The following is an 11,266-nucleotide window of genomic DNA, read 5'->3' as shown; positions in this document are numbered from 1 at the left end:
TGAAAGATATGCTATTGTATCATGATAACTAACTATTAACATTTATACTCTGTACTCATGTACCTAGCTTTGTTCTCTATTTGTCTCATATTAATTAATTATTTTAGTTAATATGCCAAACTTGTTCTGTATTGCCAGTATGTCAGTTGTTGTTGATCGAATTGATAACGTTTTTCAATATAACTTAAAAAAAAAAAATCCTGAAGGGTGTTAAATTAACATCGTAATATTAAAGAAGAATATTTTAAGTATGAACTGGACAAAGGAGAGATGAATTCAGATATAAAGATGCCACTGTGAGACTGGTGTGATTCGTCAAAATATAACTTCAGCCTGGGCAAATCAAGTAAGATCAAAATGGTGTCCAGACAATTAATCAACAATAGCTGTGACCCAATTGTATTCTTCAAAAATAAAAAAAATATCCATGCAATTTGTAATAAGCATGGCTCTTCATTGTCCACCCAACTTAGTGTACTACCCTTCTCTGTTTACTTCAGTTACATTCAAGTGTTTCCAAATTTGTAACTATACAGCACTGGGATAAAATATATGAAGGAAAGAAATGAAAATAATGATTGAAATAAAACATTTAATGTTACATCATTATTACAAGACAGCATTTAGGTTTATGCCACATATTTCATTTGTATCTTACTGCCCGATTTACTCAAGTGAAGATATGAACAGTGTCAAACTTAAAAACCAACCAGATTACAAAGTCACAAAGTGCAAAGTGCAAAAAGTGAGTCTCTCTTTATTGAGCATAATACAGTATAACAACATGTCCTTTCATTCAGTTTTGCAAATGAATAAAATAATTTATGCAAATATAAATTTTGGATAATGCTACCACCTTAAGGCTGCAAAGTTATATTACATAGCAATTTTCATGGTAAGGGCATTTTCAAACATATTTACATACAGTGTGTATATCAGGTTGAAATGATTTAAAGGAATCTATTATGAAAAATAAATGTTCTGGAAACAAAACTGAACATTTTCTCATATCACAAATGTTTAATAATGTCTCAGTGGAGTATGTGCTCATGCACATAGCTGGAAATTCTGGTGAATTGGTGCGCAAGATCATAATTTTCATCAGAGCTAAAATCCTCTGTAGTTGTGCATAAACAAATAAAACAAAAAGCAACAAAGTGCAACTTATTAGCTTTGACAACCAAATTAGCTTTTAGTCCAATAAAATTTTCAGTTCAACAGAAAGCAGAAAAGTATGTAGTAAATACCTAATGTTTAAAATTAAAGCTCTTTATTTGTGTATATTTTATGTTATATTAGTGTTGTATAATTATTGGAGTTGTCTCATAAATTATGACACAATGTGATCAAATGCAAAGTTGATTTACTAACTGGATGTCATACAACAAAAAGCAAAAATATCTTTACAACTTTAAATAAAGAATTTGATCTTAGTAAAATAGAATTTTTTCACTGGTGTAAATGAATACATATTCACATTTCCTCAAATTCTTCAGCGATGAACCAGTTCTTATAATCACAACCAGGTCCATTTAAACTTAAAGTGTTGCCTTAATTATTTGCTTTGTAAACCAGGACATAAAAAAAAAGAAAAAACTGTTAGACTATAAATATGACATAAGGTCATATACATAAGGTCAGTTATAACAAGACAATTGCGTTATCTTAAATTAATGGCATGACAAAGCAAAGGCAATAATTTCTGTTTTGGGCAGGTGAACTACAGTACTTGAACAGCAGTCAGATCAAAATCATCTTAGTAAAATTAGATTATGGAAATCTAAAATTTCAAAACGCTAAAAGAAGAGAACAGCATACAATGTGAGTAGTGGTATTTTTCAATAACAAGGACACCAGAGCAAGCCAAGGCTTAAATTGCACAACTGTACTTAGTCCTGTTCATTAGTTACACCAGGTCTGAAGCGGATAAGAGGTTCAGTCTACGACATGTTCACATTCCATTACATGTACTACAGAACAGCTTTACATGTGAAAAATGAAATTGACTTCACAGTTACTCTGGCATAAAGGGGATGGCGTTAGGTATCTCATAGATGCACATAAAGGTAGCTAATGTGACCATTTGCCCATTGTTGAAGAGTTAGATGGCAAAATTGACACTACTCTTGAATCTGCTGTACAGAGGGGTACAGACAAGCCAGTTAGCTTAGCTTAACATTAAGACTGGAAACAGCGGTGCAAAGCACTCACAGCTCCCCTACTAACACGTAAAGCCAACTAATGAGCATCCATGTCCTTTCAAAATTTCTGTTTAAAGTTTGAAGGGTGGTTGTGTGCAAAGCTGGTTCTTGGCTTAAATACGAGTTGTCCAAAATGTTTGAAGCTTAATGTGATTATATAGGTGGTCATATCTACCACTCATCTTTCTGCATAAGAGCTGACTTCAGTTCACCTCTTCTGTTCCATTCAATGTCAACTTGGATCAGGATTCATCTTGTAAGGGCTCCGGTTTACCTTTTGCTGCTGTGTTGAATGCATCATCTGTGACTGTAGTGTAGTTGCTGTGCTTCTAGTTATTCTGGGTGTTAAATGAAATTTTCAAATTCATTGGAGTTAATGACAAACACAGAATTTTCACTTCAGACAACATAGTATCACACATAGTTCTCATAAAGAACCACGTCTAAAACACATGGGTAAGAGCTTTCTCAGGATTTAAAGACACAAGGTGTTTATGGTCACACATTATGTTACAGATCCTATATTTTACAGCTCTTTTCCTGGAAGCATTCCCATTAAATTGTTAATAATGAGTTGGCATTTAGCTGTAATTAGAGCTATTTTCAATGGGAGATTTAACACCAAACGGTACTAATTACATTTGAAAAAGAGAAAGTATTAGTGGTAGTTATTGGATTATAGTTAATTCCTTAGTTTTGTGTTTCAAACTGATACAATAATAAAAATAAAAAAATAAACGCACAAAATACACTTTCACAGACTAAGCTGATAAAATTATATAGATATTTTTTATCCAGTCTTTAAAGAGCAGAGCTATATAAGAAAAGTTACACTGTGTGGAATATTTTTTACCTAAGAATTTTTATTATAGGAGTTTCAAAGAATAATGAGCTGAGTTTATGATGTACTTTTTATTTAGCCAAAACATGATTTCCTTTTATATAAAGATATATAGCCAAATCTGCTATAAGTCAATTTCAGTTACACATAACTAACAAGTATTAAATAAATGTAGGAAGTAATACTTTCTCGTTTTCCCTAATATTAATTAGCAACTTGGGTGCTCCTTTCTTATCTTATATACTGATAATTACAGACAAATACCAGGCAGCTTTTTAGGAAATATTCCATAGAAACAGTTGTTGACTGTGGGACACCTAAAATAAGGTGTTAGCAGTTTCATGCTCCAACATGTCACTCAGGACATCAGGAATATGAAGCCATGCTGGTTTCCTGTGTGTAATTAGCTTGAAGAAAAATAAATATTGGAGTGAAAGTGGCATTTTGTGTTGCAGAGTCTACTTGTTTTGGGTTCATTTCACTTGTTAAGTTAAGGCCTGTGTGGGTGACCGGCCTCATCAGCCAAGTTGAGGATGTAGCCGGCCATATCGTCCTCTGTAGGGAAATCAGACATGACCCACGATTCATTGGCAGCAGTCACTTGCAGGCGACATATTGGACAGTTTCGGCTCTGCCCACTCCTGAAGAAAGAGGAAGAATTGTAACAAAACTTTACTGTGACAAAACTAAAATTTATCATTTATAAATTCATGCATTTTGTAACATCTTACCATTTATCAATGCATTTCTGACAGAAGCTGTGGGCACAGGGCAGGATGAGGTCAGCCTTCCCATCCATGCATATACAGCACTCCTCCTCGTCAGTCAGCTGCTTCACTCTGCAAAGAAAAACAGACAGAAAGGGTTGAATTTTTAATTATTTTCAAAGAAGGAAATCACTTTTCATAACAGTGGATATCTTTTGACTTTTGATGGATAACTGTCTGGAGACTTCTGGATTTTATTTTAATATATGAGAAAATGTCTAAGAATTGATCCCTGATATATCAAACTGCCCAAAGTTCCTATGTATGGTAATCTTTTCTGGAATAACCAATTATTCTACAGGGAAATTTTGCTGTATGCATAATTTAAGAAGCCTTTAGGCCAACTAAGGAACATTTTCACTTCGGCCTGCTGTTTTGTCATCTGCAACCAATACAAAAAAAAAAACAAAACTAAAAATAGAATAAAATAAAATAACTCCTGTGACTGTGACTAGGCCACAAAACAACAAAACATGAGCTAAAATCAAAACAGGCAGCAAAGATTGGGGTTTTGTTATCGCCATGATCCTGATCATATTAGGCATTAGAATCAGTCTCTGGCAATCCAATCAAATGCCGAAAGCTCTAAGTACAGGTTAGCGAGGTCACTCATCTTCCACTACAGGTCTTAAGTATGCCCACAGTCTTTGGTGGAACGTACTGATGTAAAATTGAAAGACCTTGATAAAGATCATGCCATGGGAACTGACCTGCCCATCCACATGCTTGCCTGACAGGAGTCTGTAGAGGGGAGCTGGGCAGATGGGCCCTCAATAGCACCCTCTGCAGAAAGAACCTCAGAAGCTTGACTGGTGATATCACGGTAAAGCTGGATGAACTGGTACAAGTTCATGATCCGTGATGCTTCCACTATACCGTTCTCCTTGTTGATCTGGGAGGAGGCAGAGGTGATAACATGACTCATAGGGAGCTGGTGAAGTCTACCGTATGAATTGACAATTTCAAATCTTAATCCTACACTGCTCGAAAAAGATTTGGAGCTTGAATGTTTATAGAGCGGGCAGCAAGGCAGTATAGTGGTTAGCGCAGTTGCACACCAAAGAAGGTTGCAGGTTTGGTTCACGGTCTGGGGCCTTCCTGTGAGAATTTCCTCCAGGTACTCCGGTTTCCTCCCACTGTTTAAAGACATCATGTGTGGGTTAACTGGTGACTCTAACTTGTCTGTGAGTGATGAGTGTGACAGGTTGTTTGTCTCTGAGTGTCTCTGTATGTTGGCCCTGTGATGGATGACTGTCCAAGGCGTGCTGCCCTCATCCAATGTGAGCTGGAATTGGCTCCAGCACTGCGTGACCCAGAATCGGATAAGAAGTAGAGGAGAAGTGTGTGAGTGAGTTTAACGAGCTTGTGATTTTTTTTTTCCTATTTTTAACTATTGACTGACATCTAATTTGTCAAGTTCAATGAATCTTGAAAAGGATATGTTCGCAATTTTGAATTGTGGGTATACACAACTTTTAAAAACAAATAATAAAACCACAGTCCATGGATGAAGTTAAACTGAGGTTCAAATTACTGCCCAGGAAAAAAGAAAGAAGGAACTTTATTCTTCACATTAAGTCTAAAACAGATTAATGACGTCTCGTACCGCTTTGGTTATAGTTTTGTGATGTTATTTGTAATCAAGATAGTAATGCTGTCAACATGAAGTGTTGCACAAACTCAAAACGCAACACCCACCAAAACCTGGTTTGTCTGAGGTGCAGTACTTGACAGTAATTTTGACATTACTATCAAAACAGCAGCATGTCAATGTCCTCAGGCACAAAATGGAGATAGACTCTGCATGTTACACACAGAATGTGCCAAAGTTTCCAATTCATCACCTAAACTATACATCAGAATGAACTGTTCCAAGTTCAGGCACGTTTGGAAATTAAATCTGGGACCTACTCTGAGCTTGCAGTCCACATGGGTATGCACCCTAACCACTTGGGTGTCAGGGCACCTCAAATACACCTGGCTTCTAAAGCATGATAGATGGCACTGTGATTGCTGTGAACCATGCACCCAGCACATTTACCTTTTTACTTCCATTAAATTAGCAAAAGCTGTATGGGCACGACCTAAATGCAATTCCATCACACACTTTAAACCAGTGATTGGTATAACATAACATTAAGGCTGAGTTATGGATTTTGGCAGCCATTTCATCCACGTATTTACAGGAAAAATCCAGGTATAGTGCTATATTACACTAGTTGCAGACTCATTTTTAAAGAACGAGCTATCACCCCACAGACAAGTAACAACAATATGGAATACAATGCGGAAGAAAGGAGAATGTAAATGCAATAAAATACAATGCATTTAGTGATAGAGAGGAAAAAAAGCTGCACAGAGAGATGGTGGACGAGTTCAAACCTTAAATCTATACAATTTAAAACAAATCAAAATATGGCCTATAACACTGCGTTGTTTGTATGTCAATCCAAATTACTTTTCACAATTGACCGAATTGCCTTTTTTTTTTTTTATTATTTCTCTATCTAATAAGGATGCATTTTTAAACTTTCAGTGTTTCCTCTACATTCATTTAAGAGTGACGGGTCGCCACTTCTGCAAATTCTTTTCTCCACCTTCACAGCACAGCCTGGTGAAGAGCTGGGGGGGGGGGCACGGCCTTGAAAGTGACATCTCAAAAAGTCTTGTCTAACTTTATAAACAGGCACACACAGGCATATTCACTGTGTGCATCCCAAATTTAATAATAATAATAAGCCGGTACCTGTCTTTTTTACTGTCACTAAAGCAAAAGGTGCAGACAGATGCTTAGCTTAGCACGTGATGCGTGTTTAAAAGAGTATTTGGTCTCACCTTCGTACAGACAATCCTGACAGCCACCTTCCACAAGGCTGTAGCATCAGATCCGGGCTGCACCTCAAACAGCAAGTGCTTCTGCTGTCCAGCAGCAAGCTTGGCTGTACTGCAAGAAACACAGCAGAGAGAGTACCGCAGAAGTTTTTCTGTGCTTTATCTTGTACACAGAGAAATCCAGGACTGATCTGTAGAGCATCCAGAGTTGCATTAAGTATTGAGACTACTTGACTTTATTGTGTTGTGGGGTTTAATTTTAAAATGATTTAGCTGCCATGATGCACATTAATCTACACTTAGTAGGTCACAGTCATTAAAATAAAAACTTTAGCATCAGTTGTATTCCACAATTCACACTGCCTGTCAGGCAAAAACTATATCACTCATAATAATCACAAAGCAGAAAAGGGACTCTGTAAACCCCTGTGATGATGTGAGAAGACACAGATCAGGGAAAAGGTAGACTTTATGCTGCAGTGGTTATGCAGTGGTCCAACAGTGAAGCAGGGTGGTGGCAGCATTGTGCTGTTGGGAGACTCCACATCTGCCAGTTGTACAATAAAGTGCACAAAAAGTGAAGGAGTCTGAAACTTTCTGAGGTGTCAATATGGATAGGATGAATCTTTTTTAGAGTCATTTCATATTACAGAAACTAGCTTTGTTTTCACCATTATCCCTGCACCCCTGTCACTATCTCAGAGCGAGTGAACTAAAATTAAATTGGCAGAAAGAGAACCTAATGGGCCTGGGGAATAAAATGGGCCAAATCCTGGATGATGGAAGGGCTGCAGCTCTGCTGTTCACTTCTCAACTGAAGTAGCCTAAACTAAACAAACCGCAAAAATCCACAAAGTACTCAGGTATCCACTATGAAGTGGGCGAGGTCATATCTTTGCATCCATTCCTTTCATTTGGTAAAAAACAGGTTTGCGACAAAACAAATCTGTGTATCCCAGTTTATTCCACTGTCTTTCAACCAAATTTAAGGCAAAGTCATTTTTCTAACTTTATCTACTCAAATAAAGCTGTATGTATGTTTCTTTAACAGATGGGGACTTACACGTCATTAAGTTCAGCCACACGAGCAAGAAACTCCTCATAGGTGAGGTAGCCGCTGTCACGTACCAGCTGGGCGTGTTTCACCAGCTTCTCAGGCAGACGGGTCACTGCCTGACCTGCAATCTGCTGGCCCATCCTTGCAGCAGCGCTTACAAACCAGCACTGGCAGAAGACCGCACCTCATTCAGTTCAGCAGAGCCTGGCAGTGAAATAAACAGGTGTCAGTGCTCAATTTTGGTTTGGACTGTTTGTGATAACTACTTATATTTGCAACCAGAAGTTTACATACAGTTAAGAAAAAGACACAAATGCTCTTTTCTCAATGTCTTTCTGTTTTAGGTCAGTTAGAACCCCCCATTTTTTTTATTTGCAAGAGGTCAGTATAATAAGAGAAAGAAATTATTACTTTCATCAAAGTTAGAAGTTTACATACCCTTGGTTATTAATTGGTAGAGCTGCCTTTTAAACTTTGAACTACGATCAAGCATTTTGGGTATCCTTCCACAAGTGTCTCACAATATCCTGCCATTTCTCTTGATGTAAGTGGTGGAGCTGAGTTAAATTTGTGGGCCTTCTCGCCTGCACAATGCCTTTTCAGTGACATCTACACATTTTCTATTGGACTGAGGCTACTTCAATACCTTCACTTTGTGTCTTTAGGCCACTTTGCGACAAGTGAAGAGGTATTGTTGGGGTCATTGTCCAGTTAGAAGAACCATCCATGCCCAAGCTTTAACTTTTTAGCTGATCTCTTGAGACCTTGTTTCAATATATCCACATCATTTTTGTCCTCATGACACTGTTTATTTTGTGAAGTGCACCAGTCTTCCTACAGCTCCACTGTTGGGATGGTGTTCTGAGGCTTCCCTTTTTCTCCTACAAACATAATGACCAATTTATTATGACCAAATTGTTAATTTTTTGCTTCATCAAACCACAGAATGTGTCTCCAAAATGAAGATCTTTGTCCAAATATGCAGGTACAAACTGTAATCTGGCTTTTTTAAGGTGGATTTGGAGCTGCAGCTTTCTCCTCGCTGAGTAGCCTTTCAGCTCATGTCAGTAGAGAACTCATTTTACTGTGGATAATGATACTCTGTTACCAGCTTCAGCCAGCATCTTCACAAAGTCTTTCACTGTTTTCCTGGGGTTCATTTGCACATTTCACACAGAAGCTGTCCCCTTTGTGAGCAGTAGGATGACTTTGTGCTCCCATGGTAGTAATACTTAGTGTTTGAACAGATTAATGTAGGAACTTTCAATATCTGGAAATTGTACTCAGGACAAACCAGACTTGTGAAAGCCCACAATTCTTGGTTGATTTCCTTTGATTTTCCTATGATGTCATGCAAGGGGGCTCTTGTGTTTGAAGGCATGCTTTAAAATACATCCACAGGTGAGCCTCCAATTAACTTATCTGATGTCCATTAGCCTATCAGAAGCTTCTAATGCTTGAACATCATCTTCATCTTCATCTCAATTCTCCAAATGCTTGGAGTCACAATCAACTTAGTGTATGTAAAATTTTGACTTTGATTAAATACATTTAAAAATTCTCTCCCTCATTATACTGAACATTTACAAATAAAAATATAATTTCAGGGGTTTTAACTGTAACAATGATATGGAGGAAAAAACTCTAATCTTGTGATAATACACTGCACTGCCAAGTGTAAGATGACAAACAAAACACTGAATTCAACCAGATACGGCATTTAAACATTTCATTCCCAAATATTGGGCAATCTTCAGTCTTCAGATTCTTTCACCTGGGTGCAGGTTTTTTTTTGTTGTTTTTTTGTTGTATTTTTTTTGTATGAGATCCACTACTAATGGAAACAATGAGGCCTGGTCACAGTCAGTGTTCCAGTTTTTCGAAAGGTGCTGGATGGGGCTGCAACTAAGGTTCTCTGCAAATCAGTCTAGTTCACTCACACCAAATTGGGAAAATAATCCATCTGTGGACACAACTTTGTCCTTAAAGCAGAAAAGAGCCATCCCTGAACCGTGTCTACACAGCATTTCACAAAAATATGTGTCACTGAGATTCCTTGGTCAAAAGTGTGTAGACAGGGATCTCCACATACCAACACCAGTTGTGATTTAGTCTGAAGTTAACTTCTGTGTCCTGTCCTAAAAATACTCCCACCTTAATAAGTAGTATTGTAATGATATAGGGCACATCCTCCGTTATCTCTCTAACAGCCGCAGTGCTTTGAGTTGTGCTACAAATTTAATGTTCAATCAATTTCTTTGAGATTCTGTCTCATGCTACCACTGTCCTACTCTACCAGATTATAAGTGTTTGAACTTCACCGAATTCACTATCGTGTTCAGGATCCCTTCTTGAGGTGGCTTTTGCATGGAGCATTGTCCTGCTGAAAGGACCCAGAACTACAAGGGGAAGCAGGTGATCAGTAACAGTTCTTTGGGAGGCTTGAGCATTTAAGCACAAAGTAGAAGAAGAAGACGACGACGACGACGACACCAACTACCGAAACTATTGACACAAGGCCATGGATGAACAGAAAGGTTTATCAGACTAGGTCAGCTCCGTCCTGAGTCGATGAGTTTGGCTTAGTTTGTTGTGCTCGCCATGCTCAGCGCTGATCTTGGGATAGTTATGTGATTAGCTTTTCTGCCCCAAACATTCGAGTCATTTTCTTCTGATGTCTGTAATCATCAAAGTTTCAGCTGACTAGATGGCTTTTATTTTGTGCGCCATTCTGGCTAAAGTCTGGAGACTCCTGTGAAAATCCCATGAAGTAGGCAGTTCCCGAAACTCGCTGGAACTGCAGCTGAACAGTTAGCTTAATTATTAGCATAACAAAACAGCGTCGAACTGACCAGTAAGCTATCGCTGCGACGCTTAGCAGTCCCTGCATTCGATAACAGCATAAATAAGGCTTTAATGGGCTATTTAAAAACATTGATGTCACAATTTCAGCCTGCCATTAACCCCAAGTCGACTCCTCTGCAATTGTAACAGCGCCAGTTTGCTAACCAGGAGCAGCTTCAGTTAGCACGTAACTCACCTGTCAACGATCCTTAGGGCGGACGACGATGTCCCACTGAACATAAGTAAGATATAGGTTGTTCTGTGGCGTGAGGACAGAAAAACAAGCTTTTTCACAAAGTGTCAGAGGTAAAAGTTCTCCATTAACGGTCCGAAGCTGTTTTGGTTGACACTTCGCGATCGCTGTTTGATGACGTTGCAGATTACGTCACATAACTGTTTATGGAGGTTATTTTGGAAGCGTAAAATGTAAATGTTTGCAGAGTGCTTCTCATTGGACAGTAAATTGAAGTCAACACAATTTCTCTGATTTATGCTAAAAAAATATTTGTACATGTTCATTGTGGAAGTCCAAATCATGGAATAATCTGACCCATCATATCCTCTTTATAAAGACACCCTGAAAAAGGATGCGTGGTGGAAAACCACATCAGGAGTAATTGGAGTGGATGGTAAATTTCTAATTTGGTCCAATAAATTTCCCCTGGATGGACACAATAAACTTTTAAATGGTTTTTGTGGTTCGATTTATAGAAACTACAACCGG

The 11,266-nt window shown here is 38.0% G+C and overlaps 1 protein-coding gene across 2 annotated transcripts; it reads right to left on the bottom strand.

The window, feature by feature from the left end:
- Positions 1-1,346: 1,346 nt before the first annotated feature.
- Positions 1,347-10,899, bottom strand: rnf141 (ring finger protein 141). Of its 2 annotated transcripts, XM_029523836.1 has the most exons (6): positions 10,739-10,899; positions 7,705-7,902; positions 6,645-6,753; positions 4,520-4,701; positions 3,774-3,881; positions 1,347-3,683 (listed from the first exon to the last, which is right to left on the bottom strand). In XM_029523836.1, the coding sequence occupies exons 2-6, from the start codon at positions 7,836-7,838 to the stop codon at positions 3,533-3,535; spliced, it is 684 nt and encodes a 227-aa protein (XP_029379696.1). In that variant the 5' UTR covers positions 7,839-7,902; positions 10,739-10,899; the 3' UTR covers positions 1,347-3,532. The 2 variants fall into 2 exon arrangements, with proteins under 2 accessions (XP_029379696.1, XP_029379697.1); XM_029523837.1 differs by lacking the exon at positions 10,739-10,899 and having other exon boundaries at positions 6,645-6,748; positions 7,705-7,832.
- Between the last annotated feature and the right edge of the window lie 367 nt (positions 10,900-11,266).

The sequence above is a fragment of the Echeneis naucrates genome, chromosome 16 (genome assembly GCF_900963305.1).
Source record: "Echeneis naucrates chromosome 16, fEcheNa1.1, whole genome shotgun sequence".
In the NCBI taxonomy this organism is placed as follows: Eukaryota; Metazoa; Chordata; class Actinopteri; order Carangiformes; family Echeneidae; genus Echeneis; species Echeneis naucrates.
The sequence above is the reverse complement of the archived record's forward strand: the minus strand, read 5'-3'. Positions and strand labels throughout refer to the sequence as shown.